Genomic DNA, 22,580 nt, shown 5'->3' with positions numbered 1-22,580 from the left:
TCCCAGTTTAATTTTTTTTATTTAAGGGACCATCCCTTCAGTAACTTAAAGAAGGGCATTCATTGAATAGATATATCTCACTGAAAGTGAGAACCTGAAAAGGCCTTAGTCTAAAAGGGCCAGGGTCTCCCATTGCATCCTGGGCCATCTTCAGTCATCCTGATGAATTTCAGGTCACTGGACCCAGATGACTCTGGAGCAGAAAGTGATATTGGTGAACTTGCACAGCTCTCCCTCAGTCAGAGTCAAGAGCAAGTCATGTTATCATCTTGATGTCGTTGTCCTTCGAGAATGAAGGACAAACATGACAATAATGGGGTAGAATTAAATTCACCAAGTGGTTGAGATGGGGCAGGGAGAAGAGTGTAGCAAGTATAGGGCTGTGTGGCCTTGGAAAGAACTAAAGTGTGGAGGGGTTGGTGGTTGTGGTGGGAGGAGAAAAAGGAATAGTGGTTGAAAGGCAAAGGGAAGTAGGAGATGATAAAAAATTATGATCAGATAAAAGAACTTTGGAGTTCATGAACATGGGAGTGACCCATTTCTGTGTAATGGTAAGATCAAAGGTATATCCTCTTGTATGTATGGTTCCCTAGCATGAGATCAGGAGTTACAGTAGAGAGAGACTGTGAGGTAGACACTGATTTACTGAGGAAGGAAGGAGAGTGTTTTGGGGGGGTGCATATATATATGATAGTTTCTGGCATCTTGATTGGATGATAAATATGGATTGAATGAACCTTGCAAGGAGTATTCCAAATCCCTCCAACATGGTCATTCAGTCAAGGTGTGTGAGAGAAAATACAACAGGAGCTGGAAAGGGTAACCAGGGATGCCCTGTCTTTGGGATTGAGTCAGGTCTTGGTATGTGCCAGAAAAATTGAAGCAGTGAGAAAAGAAAAGGTTTAAAATGAAAGCAAGTTTATTAGCTATGTAGCAGAGATTTCAGACAGCACAATGAAAAAGGAATAGGTAGTTCTAGAGTGGAACTTGAGGAAAAGGGTTGAGGAGGCATGTAGAGAGGATGCAAGCAGTGAGAGTTTATACAGCAGCTGGAAGGTCAGAAGCCCTAGGATAGAGAAAAGTATGACAGAGGAGTAGGCTAACCATTGAAGATTCTATTTAGGCAGATTATCAGTTGCTAACTGTAAATCATTTTAGGTGTAGACCCCTACTTTATTTGATATGGAGAGATAACATTAATAGACTTATGATCTCATTCATGTGTATACTTCCAGTGATGCAGACTGTGGCCCCTCTCCTGTTCAGCTCTTTTGTATTCTCTTAGAAATTTCTCTCAGGAGCCTTCTTCTTGTTCTCTTGACATTGTATGGATATTGTTGGGGCATTTAGGCTTACCATAAGTTATCATTTGTTCTTAATAACCTTGTCATGAATCTCCAGGAGAGACATACAAAAGAGAAAAAGCAGGACCCTTTCCACCCCCAAGGACCTAATTATTGGTATGGGAGAAAAATCCAAAAAATTACTTTTCCTCAATTTTTTCCTCCTTGAAATATGAGTTCTTCAATCTTTCTTCATCCTATGAAAGAGGAAGATAAAATTCAATCTTTTAAAAAATATATGTACATTTTTCATATTATATATATGTAACATGTATTTATATAATATCTAACATGCATATATTTTAATATTATATATTATTTTAATATTTTTTACATTAAGATTTCAATAAATTTAATGTAACTAATATGTCTAGTTCACTTTTTTGTCCTATTGATCATTTTTAAAGATTTCTTTTTGGATCATGAATGCCTATGTTTTTCTTTTGAGGTATGTTTTTATAGATAATTGTTCTTCTTGTTAAAATTAAATACATTAATGAATTGCAGTTATATTATTGACAAACCAGTTTTCCTTAAAAATAACCCAGTGATTTAGTATAAATATTATTGCCAAAAAATGTTTCATGAATGAAGATAAGCATGGACTTTATGTTGCCTGAGTCTATTAAAAGTTGGTTAATATAAATTTTTGTATACCAATATGAAGAAACAACCAATCTTATGTAGCATAATAAGAATCATTCAAAATACGAAACTGCCAGCTAATCTGCTTACTTTCCCCTCCCTGTAGCATTACCTTCTTGGTTACCTCATTTCTCCAACCACGGGGCCTATTGTCATAGGCATAATCTAATTTCATGTACTTATCCCTACCACTTCTCCTCAAGTGTAAGTAAGCAAGAAAACATGTTCTTTGTATAGCTTGAAATGCTGCATAAAAGCTATCATTATCACCATCATCATTAGAAAATTAGAGGCCCAATAGAGTAGCAGTCACTCAAAAGTGGATTAGGAGATTTAGGGCCAAACATTCAAAAATGTAATTCAGTTTGTCTTAGTAACTGGCTTGATTTTGATGTTTTGCTATTCTAGAGACTTTTTGGCATTGCATGGATTGAGAATACTGAGCATTTGGGAGGCTGCCAGGGATTGCTTGGCACATTGGCATGCTCAGTCTCTTATTGCCTCGAGGCACTTGCTCATCATTGATGAAAAGGCACTAAAAGATTTCTAAAATTAAAGCAGAAATGGAGCTAGTAGAGCTGTATAGAATTGTACCATGTAGACTAATTCTGAGAAGTAGGGTGGCCTAGGGCAAATCATTTTGTTTTTCAGAGTATCAGTTTTCTCATCTGCAAAATGGAAATAAAAACACCTGCCCACAGATGGTTGTAAAGATCAAATGAGATAATGTAAGCAAATTATTTTACAACTGTAAAGTGCTATCAGCATGTTAATGATTGTTGACAGATTAAGGAAAACAGCTTGCCGTGTTCCTCACATTGTATAAAATGGTTGGCTAAAACCCATTAGTTGATTGAAAAAATCAAGAACTGTGTTGAGGCAAATTTTGAATTTCACAGTTAATCTCTTTGGTTTGTTCTTGACCATATTGTGGTAGCTGGTATTTAATAGTGTTTCCATGCTTGAGAAATGTACCCCATGGTCACACTGCTAATGTCAGAGGTGGGATTTGAACTCATATATTCCTGAGTCTAGGTTCTGCACTCTTTCCAGTGTACCCTGTTATCACAATGAAGGATGTATATCTGAATTCATATTCTAGCATTCCTGGTATAGATTGGCTAGGCTATACAGTTCTCATCTACTAGTAGCCTAAAAGTTTTGTGGGTTTTTTCCTTCTATTTAAAATTGCATCAGTCTACCATAGTGTCATATTCTACAGTGTTGACTTATCATTCATTTCATGAACTCAGGGCTTAAGTGATGGAATCATTCTGGCAAGCAAACATGTTAGTCATCTGTGCTGGTCTACTTTCATTCTGTTTTTTTTTTTTTTCACAGGAAAGAATTATTCAGTGGAGTAGATCCAATGAATTGTCTGGTATTTTTGTAGTAGAAATATCTTTAAGCTTCACAAATAAAAACTAAAAACAAATTACTTGGCAATTTTATAGCCAAAAGCAAAGATTCAGTCTTTAGGATTATACCCCTGTAACATATAGAACCATAAGCATTATAAGACCCCTGTGACTATGATCTTGACTACAGCCTTAGATATTTATCATAGTTCAAAAGCATAGGAAAGAATATTGATTTTTATTCATTTTGTTAGAAGCAGATAGGTGTTATAGCAGATAGAGTGCTGGCCCTGAAATTAGAAAGATGAGTTGAAATGTGGCCTCACTGTTTTATGTGACCCTGGGTAGTGACCAAAGCAGTCTGCCTCATTTTCCTCAACTTAAAATGGCGATAATGCTTAGTTCACAAATTTACTGGAATCAGATGGATAATATTTGTAAAATGCTTAGCTTAGTAGTAAGTAGCAAGTAAATAATAAGGACATAGTAAGTAGTCTTTTTATAAAGGTTTTATCTTTCTTATTGTTTTATTTCTGTATGAGGGAAATAAGATGGGAGGACTGGGAATGTCTGGTTTTATTTACGAGCCTACTTTAGAGCACACGATATTACTTGTGAGTAATTATCTTTTTTAAGGGTGGGGAACTGTGGCCTCCTAGGTCCTTGGGTGCAGCCTTTTTGACTGAATCCAGGTTTTACAGAATAAATCCTTTTATTAAGGAGATTTGTTCTGTGAAGTTTGTATTCAGGCAAAGGGCCACACTTGAGGACCTAGAGGGCCACATGTAGCCTTGAGACCCAGGTTCTCCACCCTTGGGACTCTTCCATTTTCAAAATTGAGTAACTACACTCTATTTGAAAACTTAGATGCTTAGTAGAGAATTAAACCTTCAAAAATTACAAGGTTTTCTTCTGAATCATAGCTGCAAATTGTAATTTTATAATTTTGTCTCATATAGGCTTGTGTCACCAGAACAGCCACCAAAGGCTAAGTTCCTCACTTTGGGGTCTAAGTTCCGATATAGTGGCCGTACTCAAGCACAGACCCGACAGGCAAGCACCCTCATAGACAGACCAGCTCCATATTTTGAGCGTACCTCCAGCAAACGGGTCTCAAGAAGTCTGGATGGAGGTAAGAAAATAAGTAATTATAGAGAAGGAATTACTTTCCTTTTTACTATAATGACCCCTTTGGCAATCTGGTCAACTCTATGAGCCCTGTTCCTGAAAAAAAAGTTTTTAAATCCATAAAATGAAATATGTAAGATTACCAAGGAAACCAATTATACTGAAATATAGTTATCACTTTTTTAAGTTCACAGATCGTAGATTAAGAACTCTTCTGACAAATATGTTAAGCTGTATTATTTAGATAACATAGTTTTTATCATATATATATATGTAAATTGCCAAGTCTTAAGGTATAAGAAAATACATTAATGGTTCAAATGTTCATATATATATGTTTCAGTATTTCTTATATTTTGATGATATTTCATGATCTTTTCTTACTTGGGGGAATAATAATGATCATTAAGTCTCTTTGTGATACACATGTGTAGAAATGATTGTTAGTAACTATTTCCAGTTGACAAGAGCCTCAGCAACCTAGAATTTACTGTAGCTGTTTTGCCTCGAAAACATTTTTGCTTCTATGAGACTTCAATTAAAATGTAAATAGTGGTAAAATTTTAATTCCATACTTCCATAGATATGCCATGTTTCCAGTATATAATTTAAAAGGAATTGACATGTTCATAGCATGTATAGCATATTGCAGCATGTAAAATCATGAACAAAATTGTTCTGTAGATAGCTTATTTGGTATTTTTATTAATATGGAGTGAGATTGCATAAAATGTTGATGGATCAAAAAATATATAAATAATATAATTATTGTCTTTATATTTGTAGTGAAAAGAAGTACATATACTTCAATATTCAGTTTTAGTTTTCTCTCCTTTTTTAAGATCCAGAATCACATCAAGACTGCCATTGCTTTTGGATAGACCATATCATTCTGTTCTCCTATTCTGCTTACATTCTTGTGTGGACTTTTGAAACCAAAATATTCTTCCTTATCCTTCCACACTTCTGTTGTGGTATCTCCCTGTATTAGAAACCTAGCTTTTTGAAGGCAAGGCTAACTCTATTTTTCTTGTTTTTATCCCTATCATTGAGTGCCTGACCCATAGCATTTTCATTTATTCATCTGTGTGGCTTCCTTACCTCTCTTCTTTTTCTCTTTTTTCCTTCACTTGCTTTTGTCTTTTTTTGTTTCTCTTTTTTCTTATCTTTTTTCCATGTGTCTCCTTTGTAGAGATAGGTTAGTATTACTTCTCCCTACCTATGCATGAGTAAGATATGATCAATGCAGATAGTTTATTACCCAAAGAAATACATCCTCCAAATATAGTTTCCAATACATGAGGGATACAGAAGAAGGATTTTAAATTACTAGTCTCATTTAAAAAAAATAGTTGGTTGCTGGTTCTCACTGGAAGTCAATTGGATTACTAGAAACTAAATCACTATAAATTTATTGTTTTGTGAAAACACCTTTTTGATAACCTTTACAAAATAGGAATTCATTTAGATTATTTGCATTTTTCTAATGTTTTAATGTTTGCTAAGAGTTTCTTCACTGCAGCCTATTGAGATAGTGCAAGTATTATTATTCCCTTATAAATGGAAACTCTGAGAATTTAAGTAATTTGTCTAAGGTCACACAGTCCTGATGTCTGAAATGGGATTTGAACTTAACTCTCCTGAATCCAACACTCTTAAAAAGCTTTCTCAACATGAATCAACTGTCCTACCACATTTTATTAGCTCAATATATAAAATAGAAGACATACATAAGGAAATTTCTTAGGTACTCAGTTGTCCCAATATATTAGCAAGCATTTTAAAGCATCTACTGTATGCCAGGCACTTGGCTAAACAAATGGGCACACAGAATCAAATGAAACAGTCCCAACCCATCATTTTCAATAATGCAGTGTTCCTAAATTTTCTAGCACAGTAATCATTGGAGAATCTGCCACATTTTTTTCCATGAAACCAAAAACTGCAAAAAGATAATCTAGAATAAATGATTGTACTTACAACTACAATAATTTTCTCAGCATATTTTTATGTTTATCACTAGAGAAGTTGTTAAACTATCCCCTGGTTCATCATTTGAGACATTCAAGTACCAAAAGTTACTAACCTGGGTTGAACATGTTTGCCCCTTGCCACACAGAATCCCTGCAACATAGAAAATTGTTATTATTTGGTGTTCTGATAAGTCTCATTTTAAACTATTTCCCATTGCCACCAACCAGCTAATCTTGCAATAATAATTTACCGCATACAAAGCACTTTCTACCTGCCATATCTTAATTGATCTCCATGTGAATTTGTAAGGTAATCTGGGCAGATAACAGTCCTCATTTCTGTTTGCTAGAGGAAAAAAACCTGAAACTAAGTAAATTAATTAACTTGCCCAAGGTCCCACAACTAGTAAGTGGTGGAGCTTGGACTAGAATTTTGCATATTTTTCCTTCTCATCCAGTGTCTTTTTACACTGTTATGATGGGTGATATACCAGGTTAATCATCTTGAATCATATGAAGCATCTCAGCTCCTTCTAGGGAAGCCCACCATCTTGTGTAGCCAGTAAGCACAGAGGGCCACAGTAGATGTGTGTCTGAAAACAATGAGTTTGCAGATAGAAGCACCAAACATTACACAGTGGTTCATTCTTTTTTGCTCTTTGTCTTGGATACTCTAAGTCATAAGATGGGTGTGTTCTCAAAAAGGCTATTGTGGAAAATAAAATAGAAGGCTTTTCATGCAGATGTATGACTGGACATATAGTGAGCAATTGGGGAGTAAAGTTACCTTTCTTTTCCTTCTTCAGAACAAATTTGTACTAGAAGGCTGTTCTATGCTGAGTACTCCACACCACATTTATCAGGATGTGCTCTGATTGACGTAGCATTTGGATTTTTTTTTTAATATTTTAGAAGCATCTCTGATTCCCTCCCCATGAAGTATCCTGCTTTTCTCTCCACATTAATTGGGATGACATTTCCCTGTTCTCTTATCCTGGTTGGGGAATGCTACCATTTCTTAAAGACCTTTTTCTGATTTCTTGTTCCAATGAGAAGGGGTTTTCTACCTCTCTGAGGAATGGTGCCTGCCCAGTGCCTAGCCTGAAGCAATAACACCTTAGCTCCTAGGTGTCTAGGGAAGAGGGAGCCTCTCCTCTTCCCTTAAGTTCTGAAATGGGAGCATCCCTCTCTTTTCACTACCACCACCAGCCCAGCAGAGGAAAAACCAGTCTTTACTAGATGGGTCTTTATTTGTTCATTTGCAACTAGGCCAACTTGACTTAAAATGAACTCTATTCTTAGAGCATTTTTTTAACCGAAGTTCTACTGTTCCCATGTGCCCAAGGAAACTTTGATGAAGTAGCATAGAAGCATGTTGATATTTGGTGTATTCTGCCATTTAACTTCATATACTAAATGACAAATATTTGTAATAAAGTTGCAAAATATTGTACAGATTTAACCTATTTGGCTTATAGATTGATTTGGGCCAGGAAGGGGAAGATGGGAAGTACTTGATGTTAAATGAGCTGAGGCCAAAGAAAATTTGGCATGCATCCTGAGGATTTCCAAACATTTTGGTAAACCAAGTGAATAACTTCTTAGAATCTAGCAAATTATAACCTGGAACCTTGTAAATGAAGAAGGAAAAGGAAATTAAAAATATAAACATTACTTTTTAAAGTGAGGACATAAAAGATTTAAAATATTTCTTATTAGAAAGATAAATAGCATTCATAACATTGTACTGCCCATTCCTCAACTCATTTTATATAGGGTAGGATCAGATTAAACTTGAATACTCAAGGGCATCCTTGAAGGAAAAAATGAAACTCAAGATATGAGCCTAAGTTGAGAGTTAGAAATGGAGAACTCATTTCCCATATCCTCATCCGCCTCTTGGCCACAGTGATGATTTGAGTATAGGGGGATGGACTGTGCAATTGGGATGACTTGTAGTTCTCTGATCAGCACCTCTGTCTTCCCTCCCCTTCCTTCTCCTCCCCTCCCCTCTCTTCCCCTTTCTCACTACCTACTTTGTGATCTAGTAGCTGAATTGTAGTAATAATGTGGGAGTACCAGAAAATATGTAGCCTAAGACCCTGATTTGCATAAAGAATACCATAAGTTGTAGGAAAAAGGTGCCAACCTACATTGGCAGAGGGGTTTCTTCATCTGGAAGTTCCCTGTACCATTGAAATCATGGGTGTCCCTATTGGATAGGAACTATCCCTATCCTTGTGAATATCATTTAAGGATCAGTTAGAGTATTTAGTTCTGCCTATCACGATGAACTGTATAACACTGGACAAATGATTTGACTTTTTAAGCTTCAGTTTTCTTATCTATAGAATGAGGGGTTAGACCAGGGCTGGGGAACCTGTTGCTTCGAGGCCACATGTAGCCCTCTATGTCTTCAAGTGCAGCCTTTTGACAGAATCCAAACTTCACAGAAAAAATCCCCTTAATGAAAGGATTTGTTCTGTAAAACTTGTCCTCAGTCAAAAGGCTGCACCCAAAGAACAGGGCCTCAAGGCCACAGGTTCCCCACCCCTGGGTTGCAAGTAGATGGCCTCTAAAGTCCCTTTGAGTTCTAAATCTATGATCCTATGAGAAAAGAAGACTTAGTAGGCCCAGGATAGGGCATTGATAAAATTAGCAAGTGTCCATGTGACAGCAAACAACTTGGGGTTTGTACCATATCAAGATCAGTTAAGGTACTAGAGATACTCATCCTGGAGAGGAGATGACTTAAAAGAGGCGTGATAGCTGTTTTCAAGTATTTGAAGGGTTGTTATCTGGTGGATTTATTCTGCTTGACTTTAAAGGGCAAAGTGAGTGAGAGAGAAAAAATATATACATACATACATACATACATTATACATATGTACATACACACACACATAATCAGTTCGAAGGAAAACAAAAAACAGCAGTTAAAAAAGCCATCCAACACAGTACCAGTAAGGAAAAGGAAGACAGTAAATGCATGAACTGGTAGTTGCAACAAGTCCATAACTTTTTCAGCATTTCTTTCTAGCATGAGTCAAATCTTTGATAGTTCAGTGTCTGTATAGATGTTAGGAACCTAAAGGATAATTTCTACTGGAAGTAATGGATTGAAGCTGCAAAGATGCAGATTTAGATTTGATTTGAATGAAAGTTTCCTAACAATTAAAGGTGTTCCAAAGTGGAACAGACTCCCTGGAGGTAACAGTGGGAGCCCTTCCTCCCCACCCCCAATGCTGTTCATTCATTTCAGTTGTGTACAACTCTTTGTGATTCCATTTGGGGTTTTCTTGGCAGAGGTACTTCGTGGAGTGGTTTGCCATTTCTTTTTCCACCTCATTGTATAGATGAGGAAACAGAGGCAGACAGGATTAAGTGATTTGCCCAGGATCACATAGCTAATATCTGAGGCCAGATTTGATTTCAGGAAGATAATGTCTTCCTCACTCTAGGACCAGCATTCTATCCACAGCACCACCTAGATGCTCTGCTAAAGGGGGAAGCAAATCAAGCTAAATTGTAGAAAGGATTCTTATTAAGATATTTGTTGTTGGATTGATGACTTCTGTGGCCCCTTCCAATCCAGATTCTATAAATCCATCCTATTGGCTAATTGACCCTGTTGTGGAAAGATAACAAAAAAATTAAAATATCCACACAGAAATTGCTGCAATTAAATTTATCATAGTCAATTCAGTAAGTATTTATTGAGTTTGGATACTGAATTTTTCAAAGCTAAGATGAGAATATCTTGTTCTGGGGATTACTGCAAATTTTCTGAATCATCTTTTGCCATAGGAAAGGCAAATCCTTAAGATGTGACCCACAGAAATAAAGTATTTAAGTAATTAAGTTACGATAGACCAACTATGGCATTAATAGCTTTGGTTTGTCAGGTGAGTTTCCAGAGTCTCTGCGGCAGTTTTGTTTAAAGCATTACCTACAAAGGATGTTCTGGTCTTTCCTTGTCTTCTATACTCAGCTAGTCTTAGAGCTCCCCCTATTGACTAGTGCTATAATAAAACAAATTAGGCCTCTAAGATGTATTTGAGTGACTAATGATATTAAGTATAGTGTATTTTAAACTCAGCATATGTTTTAATGCTTTGTCGAGAGTAAAATCCATGAATTTTGGCAGTGCAGGACCACGTGGAATAGAGGTTGAGTGATTGATTCTATAAGGATTTGTTAAGCATTTAAATATATATCAAGCATATACAGTGATGTAAGTGAAATCATCCCCAACTTCTAGAAGTTTGCCTTTTATTGAGGTTGGAGGGCAGGGACAATGTGTACATGGTAGAATATATACAAATTACTCTTCTTGTAGGAGTTGACCCTTGACCCAAGCCTGGAAGGAAGGTAGGAATTCCTTGAGGTGAGGAACGGAGAGCATTCCAGGTATAGGAACAAATTGTGTCATGACATGAAGGTGGAAGCTGGAACATTGTGTATGGGGGAAACAGTAAACAGGACAATTTGGCTGGAATGCAGATTGTGTGAAGAACAAAGATCAGTGAGAGCCATGTCATGAAGGGCTTTAAATGCCCAGCTTGGGAGTTTGTATTTCATCCTTGGGGGAGCTGAGAGCTTCAGGACCTTCCTGAGCAAAGGAAATGTCACTTTATGAGCTTTGTGGAGGATGGGTTGAAGAAGAGAAAGACCTACCTGGTCAGGAGATAATGCAGTAACTTAGATTAGAGAATGAAGGTGGCTTTATCTAGGGTGGTGTCTGTGTAAATCAGGAGCCTGCACTGTCCCAGGAACTGTCCTCAAGGAACTCTCAATCTAATAAGAGAGGCAACACATAAACAAATGTGTACAAACACACTACATGTATAGGGTAAATAAGAAATAATTTACAGGGGAATGCATTAGAAAGGTTGAATCAAAAAGTCATCCTGTAGAAGTTGGGATTGTTGTCTAGACTTCAGGGAAACCAAGAGGGAGAAATGAAGGTAGGAGAGAGAGAGAGAGAGAGACAGACAGACAGACAGACAGACAGACAAAGAGAGAGTATGTGTTTCCTTCCTTTTAATCGGGTATACATGCAAACAGGTGTTTACACTTTTTAAAGCCCAGCCTATGGGATTTTGTAACATACATGATAACAAATATAACTCCATGTTCTTCTTGCCTAGCACCTATTGGTGTCATGGACCAAAAGGATTTCCCTGGCCCTGCTGGTGAGGTTTCTGTTTATGGCCCTGGAGTTGCTGGCCAAGGCGTATTTCAAGATGGAGATGGCAAAAGGGAGGTCAAAAGCCCAACCAAAACTTCACAGTTACAGTTTACTACTGAAGGAAAGGTATGATCAACCAAAATAATATAGTTTAAAAAAAAAACCAAACACTTTCCTATGCTGGAGACAGATCTGTAATATTTGATATATTAGAAATCAAAGCATTTTGAGTTTACTACATCATTTTCTCTGACAGATTTTGTTACCAAATATGCTAAAAGGTTATAGATTTTTGAGTCCATTTTGACTCTAGACTCTGTTCAGGTAGCAACATGTTTTGTACATTCCTGCTAGCTAGTAACTCGATTTCTTGATTTATCTTCATGTACTTGCTATGTAATTTGAGCCCTCTAATGACAAACACTGTGGTGGGTTTTACATCTGCATTGAGTGTTTGTTGGGTAGATTTCAGGATTTCTCAAGGTTAATGATCATGTGTCTTTTTCCCTCCTGAATTAAAGGCTGCAAACATGATATGTTGTTGGGCTTTTCCTCATGTATCATTTTGTATATATGCTTTTGAGTGCCCTCTGAGAAACAGCTGTATGTATATTAATTAGTTCGCTTTAATCTTGACAGAAAGGAATTTTCATTTAACACTTATGTTTACTAGTTACATTCTCCAAACTGAAAACCTTAAGATATAATTTCCAAAACTGAACCTTTGTTTTAAGGATGGGAATTGGATGAACTGAAGAGACATAAAAGTAGTCATTTACTGAAACTGAAATGTCGGGATAGATTGCTTAACTCTGCTTTCCTAGCAAAAAAAATGAATGTTTTACATTATAGTTTCAAAGAATTTGTTATGATCATGGTTTGTAAATCATTTAGTTTTTCAATATCATAAACTGTGTCAAACAGGGGTGCCACTTTGACCTATTAGGAAGTTGGTAGTACCACTTTCAGAGTTATCCAAAGCAGTCGATCAGAGAGGTCTCTGAAATGGTCAGTCGCATTTTATTTTTGTAGAGATGGATCAATTTGAACTGAATTCTACTTTTTTGTGTGTGTGTGTGGGTGAATTTTAAGACCTTTTCAGGTTTGACAGTCACACTTGCTTGTTCTCATGGCTTTTCTTCTAATGCTTTGAATCTCTATTGGTACCTACCTGTTGAAAGTAATTATAGTAAGGACTCAGTGACTAATTCACAAAAACTTCTTGTTGCCATTTCTGAAATAATACTTAAATTATTAGTCATCTAGCATTTTTATATGATAAAAATAATGTAGTTAGTTTTCTAAAAAAACAACAAAAACTGGGTCATTGATTTAACTTAATTATTGGGAATACTCTCCATTCTGCTAGGTAAAAGTTTTCACTAATTATCCATTTCTTTTTTCTCTCCTCCCTCACCCCCACCCCCCATGTATTTCTTTTTTCCTACAAACATACATTTTATTTTATTTAACCATAAATAGTCCATTTCCATATACCCACCATCACTACCCATCTACTGTGTTTCATCTCGATCTGCAAACCTATTGCCAATCCCTGAAATGGAAGTGCTTTCCGACATTTCAGAGGAAGACCTCTTTGGGGAGGTGGATCAAATCACACTAGAGAGCTTGGAATTCAGTTCTCTAAGTGAAACTTCAGGGCATGGTGATACTGAAGTATCCCGCCTTGATTCTGTCTTGGATCTTCCCCTATCCCCAGCTAAGCACCGCTGTCCTTCTCCAATCCATGGGAAAACTCTTAAAGGTGCTGACTACCAAGATACTGAGTTTGGTTACTTTTCGTTCAATTTCTGCAAATGCTTTCCCACTAACTTCCCTTCACTGCTTGATGAAGATGGGTACCTTACTTTCCCCAGCCTCCCCAAGGTTTGCGTCTCCTTCCTCCCTGCTGACCTACAGCATTATGTTCCTATCACATCACCTTCATTTATTCCTTCTTTTCTCCTCATCTTTGGGCTGCTGCTTTCTGCTTTTCAGTCCGTTCCTTTCTCACTCACCTTTTCCCTTCCTCTCGCTCTATCTCTCTGCTACCTGGAGCCTAAGACAACTTCATTAAACACCTCTTATGACAATGACCTGCATGACAAAGCAGAGGAAGAGGAGGTGTGTAGCCCTGTTGTTTAATTGCTTCTACATAGACTGAAATTCATCAGCTTGATGAAAACCCACTGAATCTTGTTATGCTTACTGACATCAAATATAAACTTTCTCACAACTAATCTTCAGAAAAGTAGAGCTTCATTCATGTTCACAAGTAAATATATCTGTGCATGAGAAGTAAATGTAAGAAATATATTGATTGCTAGCCTGTAGCCATAGCTACCCAACTATGCAGAGTAAAGTATTACGTGATTTACTAGTCACTTTGGGAGTACACCCATAGCCAATCCTGGTAATTAAAAAACAAGAGAAACAGGAACAAAAAATGGCCATTGTTGAATGATTTCTACCGGCTCCATTGGTCCTGGAATATTATTCATTCCTCCTCTTAAATAGACACAACCAATAAATGCTAGTCTTTAAAAAGGAAACTTGGTTTCTATGAAGGAGCTGCTGTGTAGATGGGTGTTTGTGTAGTAGAATTTCTTAACTTCATTCTCCCCTCCCCCACAACCTCTTTGCTTTTTTGGAGGCTGGGTCTCCCTCTCATTTTTAAGTTAAAACTATAGTGGCCACTCATGGGCTTGATCCCACTGCTGATTGTCATGGAATCTTTGACCTCCTCCATTTCTGATCTGGTCTGGTGTGCTTAAGGCTTCCCTACCCTATACACCTCTGGAGTTCACCATATTTGGTGTGAATACCTGCTGGGCTTTTAACTCCCAACTCTTGTGCTCAAGAAATCCACCACGTACAAAATACACCTGGATTTGTTTCTTTCTACTATTGTTGGATACTGTTAGCCTTTCTGGCTTTAAGAGTAATTGTAACTACTCCTCCCCAGCCCCCAACCCCCTTCCTTTGTTCCTCACCTAACCTTTTAAAATGTTTGGAATTTATAGTACAGTATTGATTTAAAACTGCAAGATGTAATTGCAGCCATAGTTTTGAAACTTTCTAGTCCTTGTATTATTGGACTGTGGTGGGTTTCAGATAAGTTTTTACATAAATCATCCATGAATCTTAAAATTTCAGTGCTGGGTAATCCAAGAGGGGAAAATGTATGCTGTTGTTATTTCCTTAGGAGCATAGGAATGTTTTCATAACTTTATTGTAGTTTTAGAAACTGTGGAAGATCTTAGTATTCTTTCTTAGGACTTGGAATCTGCCCATTTTTATTACCTGATTGTTGGTCAGCAGATAATTTTTTAAAATTATCTCTAAATTAGTCAACTGCTATTCCACAGAGTCAGAAAATACAGATAGTTCTTCCTTTTGATAAGTGCTATTGGTTAATTTAGTGCCTTCATCCCATTGTTTACTATAAGCAAATAGTGTTTAATGGCTATGAAAAACTGGAAACATTTATTATGGACTTAAAATGCAAATGTGTACAAAATACTATAATTTGGAAATCAGTCTTGCTACTCTGAAGAAAATGGTGCTGTTGAAAGTCAGCTGAATGCATAATACAGAAATGTTAGTGTTTAAGTGTTCAGAACTTGGTGGGGATAGTTCTGAAACTGACTTTTTGGGGGGAGAGTTGTTGGGCCTCAGTTTTTACACATATAAAAAGATAGTACCTTTCACCCTTATGGGAGTGTTGTGACCACATGACAAACTATGCAGATCTTCTTGAACTCAGAAGATGGTGCTGTCTAAATTCAGAATGGCCTTTATATATAAACTGAGTTGGTTTTTTTTCAATGCATTATGATTCATAGTGTAGCAATTGCATGCTATCTAGTTTTCATTTTTTAAGACTCAGGCCACTTAGACTTTACTGTGTGCCCTGCACACAGTGAACCTTTAATAAATGTTGAATTTTACAGTAATGAAGCAAATGTTTGCATCCTTGGAGAATGAAGTGAGAAAAATATATTGTTCCATTAATAACAAAACTAGTGAACTTCACTTCTATTCCTCTTTCAGTCATTTTTGTTTGTTTGTTTGCATGGATTTCAAGATTTCCAAATGCATTCTCTTGAGAAGCTGTGAATTTTTCAGATGTTCCTAATGTGTGACATTATTGGGGTTTAAGATTTTTCCTCCCAAGTGAAGAATTTTTCTTTTATGATGTTATTTGTCCTTTATAAAAGTGACTATAGCCTAACATTTTATTTAAAATTGGAAGCTTTTTGAAAAGATGTAAACAAATACAAAGTGTTGTTTCTTTTTTCAAATGTAGCATTCTCAAATATTTGACAACATGCATAGATCATTTATCCCTAGGAAAAAGGCTAAATCCCAATTTAATTTCAAGTTATATATTCTCTGTTTAACTAGCTAACTAACTTGGACTTGTAAAATTAGAAGTGATTGAGGGAGGATTATGGTGGAGTGGAAAGAATGCTAGATTTGGAATCAGGATACCTGAGTTTGAATCCAGGCTCTGGCATTAAGTACCTGTGTGACCTTGGACAAGGCACCTAACTGATTTGGGCCTCAGTTTTTCATCATGCATTAAAATTTCCAGCTCTAGTGTCCAATGAACTGTGCTGGTTTGCACTCTGTCCAGTTTCACTCACCTATGGGAAAGGCATTCAAAAGAGCAAAACACAATTTGGGGGCTAAAAGAGAGAGAGCAAGACAATGGAGCTTCCATCTTGACCATTTCACCCTTGCAAAAGATTACTTCAGCCATTTGTACAACCACCATAGGTGAAGGAAGACCAGAGTGGCTTAACATTTACAGCTGCTTCTGAGACTGAACAATCCAGGTTGGTAAAGTTAGAACTGGGTATTTTAACCTTAAATGGAGCTCAGTTGTATTGATTTGGAAATCTCACTGATACTTCATTCTTTCCTGGTCATTTACTATGTGCCCTTTTAGGTGGGGACTGAAGAAGAGGAAACACAGCTGGAGGTGGTGGATGCTTTTTGTTTTTCCCCCTTCCTAAAATTACACATCTGATAGTTGCTGCTTGCTATCATGATTGTTTGGGAGATGCTTGCAGAGTGTATTTGTGAGTTTGGTTTGAGTGGTGGCTTTGGTTTTTGCTCTCATTTGTTTTTAAAGTCTCAGATTATCAAACTCTAGCTCATTTCTGGTGCTTGTTGATACATTTATGTTTATATTTGCCTTTCCCCCCCCTCTGTGTGTGATTTAATTTCACAGAAGAATTCCTTGAGAGTAGAAGGGGAAAATATTTATGTCAGACATAGCAATTTAATGTTGGAGGTTTGTATAATCTAAGAAACCCATTCTGTTTTCATGGCTGCCAGGCTGCTAAGGATGGGAGGTCACTGCAGGCTGGCTGGCAATCCTTTATGAGCACAGTGCATGAAATGCATGGGGATGTGCAACTTGGGCGTGCATGATGTCAATCTTATTCTCTTATAGTAGCTTCTAAGAATGTATCTTTTGGAAGTTCTTGAAGTGGCAACTGGGAAAAATACCAATGAATGAAATTTTGATCAGCAAGCCTTTTAAAATAGGATGTGGGTTTGTAAGTAAACCTACTTATTTCTCTGCAGATCTCTGGATGTAGATTGTAAAGCTCTTCTCTTCACTTTCTGTTCCCATCAGTATGCTAAGATATCTGAAAATGCATCACTTTACCATTTAGCTGATTGGTCTTTGTCCATACCTTTTGTGTAGAAATTGGAATTGGGAACATAAATATTTATTCAGATATTCTCTTTGAAGGCATGATAGCTGATAAGATTCTATTGATTTAAAAAACAAAGAATTTATTCATCCTGTGGAGGTTGGGAGGTGGGGGTGGGCTCTTGAATTCCCTGTGTCACAGCAGAACTTAAATTTTTTTTCCCTTCATATTTAAGACAGTCTTTGTAATATGTATACAAGAGGTTTGCGAGTCAAAGTAATCTGACTAATCTCTTTGGTTGCTTTTTGGCAGCTTTGATAATTGCTAGAAATGTATTTTTGCATAACTTACTAAAATTCTGCGAAGTGTAATGTATAACATTGCTTTGAAGAAATCCAAGAAATGTGCCTGATCTCAAGCCACAGTAATTTTTCCATGCCATGCAAAGGTGTTAGTTTTTGGTTTTGTTTTTAATTTTCTGTTTTTTAAAAATAGTGATATGAGTCCCTAAAACAGCTACTGTGCTTGTGCATGAATGTGGAATAGCTAATTTTGGGAGATGCATGATGGTTTGCCCCTCTGTATTAGGGAGAGGGATTTAAAGACATGAAAGAATACAATTTGTTCCTTGAATTTTAAAATTTAAGAATCACTCTTAAAACTCAACTAAAAGCATTTTGCTTAATAGGTACTATTTACTCCCATAAGTAGGATTTGCTGTTCTCAGAATGAGCAGCTGTCAAACTGGAGTAGCTCCCTTTCTGTTTCTCCCTTGCCTGTGTCTACATCACACTTGGTAATGTGTGATTATGACAGAATGCTGCTCGTATACCCAGATCCCTAAGCAAAGGGTAACAATAACCCCTGGCAGCAGCTACTTTCGTAATTTTTGTTCCTTAAGGTATCAGAAGCAGTCTTTGGAATTTGTAGACTGCAAAAATGCAATCTATTCTTGGTTATTTTTTATTGTCTTTTTTTTTAACTTGGCACCATTCCTCAAGTATACTTCTCTGCCTAACTTCCCACTGTATGATTGGGAAATTCAAATTAATTTTAAAAATTAACCAAAAGCAAATTAATTATGGTTGGAGAGAGAAAGGAAGAAAGGAAAATCATGATTCATTCCAATTCAGTTAGCTCTTTTGAGATACTAGTTTCTTAGAATGCAAAGATGGGGGGGAAGGAAAATTAGAACTGTCTTAAATATGAATGGGGACAAGAAAATTAGTTGCCTGTTTTTCAAATTTTGACACATGGTAATTTGTGAATAGCAAGATGGCTTTTGAGACTTGGCATTTTTCTTGTTTTTATTTTTTCAATTATATAAATTTGCTTTGTTGTGTTTTTGTTTTTTATTTTTCCTACTGGGCCTTTTCTTTTGTTTTTGTCCCTTTGGATTTTTTTTTTCTTTTTTCTTTTTTTTTACGTTGCACATTGCTAGGACCTGGATAAGACCCAGGACGACATACTGAAACATCAGGCTAGCATTAGTGAACTCAAGCGCCATTTTATGGAATCCACACCAGAACCACGCCCCAATGAGTGGGAAAAACGACGTATCACACCTTTGTCCCAACAGACACAAGGGGTATGTCACTAGATATTTGTGAGCATGTATTTTGTTTGGGCCGTTCAGTAAAATTAAAGTTTCTGGCCTGCTATGTTGAAATCTCCATCAGGAAGGTATGAAATGTTTCCCTTTCAATTTTTTAAAGTTGTTCTAACAATTTCTTAAAATACTAAATATATATTAACAATTTATTATAGTCACAGAACCCATTCTTGGATAGGAATGTGAGAAGAGATAGGCCCATTTTTTTTAAAGTTCAATTAGTTGCAACAGGGTTTATCTAAAACCATTGAAGCATGAATTAAAAACTACAACAAGGCATTGCAGTGGGTATTAAAGGTTTAAGTTTGAGCTTGGTTACATTAAGAAGTTGGTTAATAGTTAAAGATAATAGATAAGAAATTTCTAATTTTCACGATATTCCTGTCAATATCTCTTAAGTTAACAGAAATAATAAAATGCATACAATTCTGTACCTGTCTATATTTTGAAGTGAGGACTTAGTGGTTCCAAAACGTTTTCTACCAAGGTTATCGTAATATACTTTGCCCATCCTTTTGTCCTCATTACCAAAATAAGAATTTTTTTTTAGAATACTCTCTTCGTTTTGTTTCTCTTTTGCTTCAGTATAAATCCATTAAGAGCAGAGACCATTTCATTTTTCTCATTGTATGCCTAGCACAATACTAGTGCATAATATAGGTGCTTAATAAAGGTTTTTGGAATGAAAAAAATAGGCCTCCATCTGTTCTAGCTCCTGGCCCCAATAACTAGTGTGTCATTCACAAATGACATTCATGGGCACTGATTTTATACTTAGGAAGGCAATGATTTATTATGCTACTTGTTCTAGTTTTTTGTTTTATTTTTTAAAGTGTAACTATAGTCTTTTCTCCTCCAAACTCACATTCTCTAGTGAATTAATTGTAATATGTCATGATTTAGATTGTAGTTTACAAAATCACAGCCAGTTATGATCCAGGTATTAAAATATCACTTTTGCTATTTCCATATTTCAAAAACCAAAAACTATATGAACTATGAAATCAGGAGCTTTATGAGAGGTTAAAAGGAAAAAATTCTTTAATTTAGAGGTCAGTTAATGAAAGCAGTTGAACAATAATATTCCATTTTTATATCTGAAATGTTTTGAGGTGTTAATTAAGGTTTAAGGTATATAAGTGGATGCTTAGGATTGTTATTTATGACTATTATATTCTTCCTTTCAGGTATGCTGAAGTTGTTGATAAAATGAGTTCATTCTTTTATAACAGGATGAATATCTCTTATAATGGATAAATTTTATGTATGATGTGATGGTATGCTTGTGTGTTAGATTAAGAAGGTTAGAAGACTCCTCAGAAGCCCACTGTCTCATTTCCCTGAAATGTTTGTTCTACTGACCTACAAACTTATTTCATGTCTGTGTTGTTATGGGCATTTTGTATTTGTGTTATGTGTTAATTATGTTCAATGTTTAAAATAATAGAGAAAAGATCACCTTTTCAAAGTGGATATTTTGCCCGTGAAGGAGAAGCAGCAGATCCCAGCAGCCCTGATTGTTGAAGAAAAAGCTCAGGAGACAGACAAGGTGTTCACCTTGCATCCTTGTATCTACCTTTGCTTTTTCCCCTTTTCTTTTTCTGACTATTGGAGTCCCTTTTCTGCATCTGTGAACTTTTTGGGGGGGGGGGAGGGAACCCCCTTGGAACAGGTTTCTTTTAAATTTTGCATTTAAAAAATTGTATTTTGATAGCTGCTGGATCAAAACATATCAATTAAGTAACTACTCCTCAGGAATTTTTTTTTAAATCATGACTTATGCATTGAATGCATAAGTGACTGTCATCCCAGATGGCATCCAAGGCATTCCCTGGAATTGGGTGAAGTGGAAATTGGAAAGTGGAATTGGAAAAAGCATGACTTCTAATGAAAATACCTGGTGTTTGCAAATATTGTGTTGAAATTGTCAAAGTGGCAATTGTGAATGCTTAAGAGATGTGACTGTTTAAAATTAGAACTACATTGAGGCTAAATTTTCATTAGGCTAGAAAAAGGTAGTGATATACTATGGCAGCCCGTCAAACCTCTGTTCAACCCAGTGAACAGTACCTCTGCTCTTTGAAAGGACCAGTGCTAAGTTGCCAAGTTAGAATTCTCTCACTTTCTTTTTCTTCTTTCTCCAGTGCTTTTCATGTGTCTTCTGTATTGCAGAGCAAATGTTTACCTTGTTTGAGGGCAGTTACTGTCAGTCCACAGTGTGTTTTTTGTATTTGCCACGTACACCACACCCACTGGGAGGATGCAAAAGAAACAGCATGGTCTTGCTATTAGAGAATTTAGTTTATTTGAGGGGACACTTGGAATTACTCAATTTGCCTTTACCATGCAATAACTCAGGTTTGGGGAAAGGGAGTGTTTTGTAGAAAGGTATTTTCTCTAGGGCTAATTAGCTCACTTGGTTAGAATACTCTGTTAATGAGTATAGGGTTCCAGATTTAATTCTCATGGGTTCTCTATCCCTCAATAAACTAGTTAGCTGTTCTTCTAGCACAGAATGCATTCATAATTCAGGGCAGGAATTAACATAACTCCATCTGAAAGAACTCAGAACATATGGCAGACTGGCTAATGGCAAGTCAGCAACTTTGAGGAAATTACTTCATTGAGGGTGAGGGGAAGGGAGGGTTTACCTCAGTTTCCTCATCCATGAAATTAGGGATTCTACTAATAGTAGGTATCTAAGTCCACAGTTCTCACATTCTCTTGGCCTAACTTAATCTTTATATGCAAAGAGCGTTTTACCCCAATTCTAATGAGATCAAAAGACTTTCACAGTAGTGTTTTTAATGATGATATTATAATCAAGTGAAATGGAAAAAGGAGGAACAGAATTTTTTTCCCTTAGATTGGGAAGGGATTAGTTAATTTTCCAGTATTCCATTTAAAAGTCATATCCCTTTCTCTTTGACCATACAAAATATGGAGTTAGGATGTAGACATTTAGAACCTTCATCCTCATTCTCACTAACAACAGAAATTAAAGCTTTGTCATTTTTTCCAGTTTCCTCTCAGAAATTGAACCCCATTTTTTCACTATTTTTGTATGGTTTTTAGTCTGAAACCCACCCATTCTTAACACCCTTAAAAGTTTGTGCAACACTCAGAAGAATGCAGGTAAAAAGAGCATTAGAGATGTAATTTAGAGACCTGAGATCGAGTTCTGACTCTGACACAAGCTCTGGGAAAATATCCTGAACGTTTTGGAGCCTCACTTTGCCCATCTCTAAAAATGAAGATGGGTGTGATACTTGCAATATCCCCCTCAGAGACTTATTGCAAGGAAAATGTTACAAATTATACAGTGCTAGGCAAATGTAAGGTTTTATTATTTCTCAAAGGGGCTTCTCATTTTCTTCTTCTCCTTGCTGGATTTTCATCATCTGTCTGAAAAGCTGATTTAGTAGTGTTTGCTGAATGGTGCAATGGAAAGAGCATTGTCCCCGGAGTCTAAAGACTTGGGTTCACATGATACCAGTGATACTGCCTTTGGGACCTGGGGCAAGCCATTTAATGATTTTGGGCACTTAAACCCAAGAATTTGAAGTGTGATTGATCCATGTGTCATTTCTTTTACAGAGGCTAGGGGGTGGTGGTGGTGGAAAGGTACGTTCTCCATTTGGGTTCTCAGTGATTCTTT

General features: G+C 36.5%; 1 protein-coding gene and 1 long non-coding RNA gene across 20 annotated transcripts in view; one reads left to right on the top strand and one right to left on the bottom strand.

Moving 5' to 3' along the window:
* The window catches only part of LOC140526793 (uncharacterized), a 90,059-nt gene that overhangs the window by 5,456 nt on the left and 62,023 nt on the right, over positions 1-22,580 (bottom strand). The window contains exons 3-4 of the long non-coding RNA XR_011974528.1: positions 6,561-6,598; positions 1,488-1,540 (exon numbers count right to left, since the gene is read on the bottom strand). This is a non-coding gene — a long non-coding RNA (uncharacterized lncRNA). The remainder of the gene's footprint in view (positions 1-1,487; positions 1,541-6,560; positions 6,599-22,580) is intronic.
* Positions 1-22,580, top strand: part of EPB41L2 (erythrocyte membrane protein band 4.1 like 2) — a 283,916-nt gene that overhangs the window by 225,692 nt on the left and 35,644 nt on the right. For 7 of the 19 annotated variants that reach the window (XM_072643319.1, XM_072643315.1, XM_072643317.1 and 4 more), the window contains 5 exons: positions 4,306-4,478; positions 11,598-11,764; positions 16,878-16,940; positions 18,752-18,898; positions 20,370-20,471. In XM_072643319.1, coding sequence (XP_072499420.1) covers positions 4,306-4,478; positions 11,598-11,764; positions 16,878-16,940; positions 18,752-18,898; positions 20,370-20,471 — 652 coding nt within the window. Of the gene's footprint in view, positions 1-4,305; positions 4,479-11,597; positions 11,765-13,120; positions 13,763-16,420; positions 16,484-16,592; positions 16,626-16,877; positions 16,941-18,751; positions 18,899-20,369; positions 20,472-22,580 lie in introns of all 19 variants that reach the window. The other 12 variants (XM_072643326.1, XM_072643328.1, XM_072643325.1 and 9 more) reach the window with 6 other exon arrangements.

The sequence above is a fragment of the Notamacropus eugenii genome, chromosome 2 (genome assembly GCF_028372415.1).
Source record: "Notamacropus eugenii isolate mMacEug1 chromosome 2, mMacEug1.pri_v2, whole genome shotgun sequence".
Taxonomy (NCBI): Eukaryota; Metazoa; Chordata; class Mammalia; order Diprotodontia; family Macropodidae; genus Notamacropus; species Notamacropus eugenii.
The sequence above is the reverse complement of the archived record's forward strand: the minus strand, read 5'-3'. Positions and strand labels throughout refer to the sequence as shown.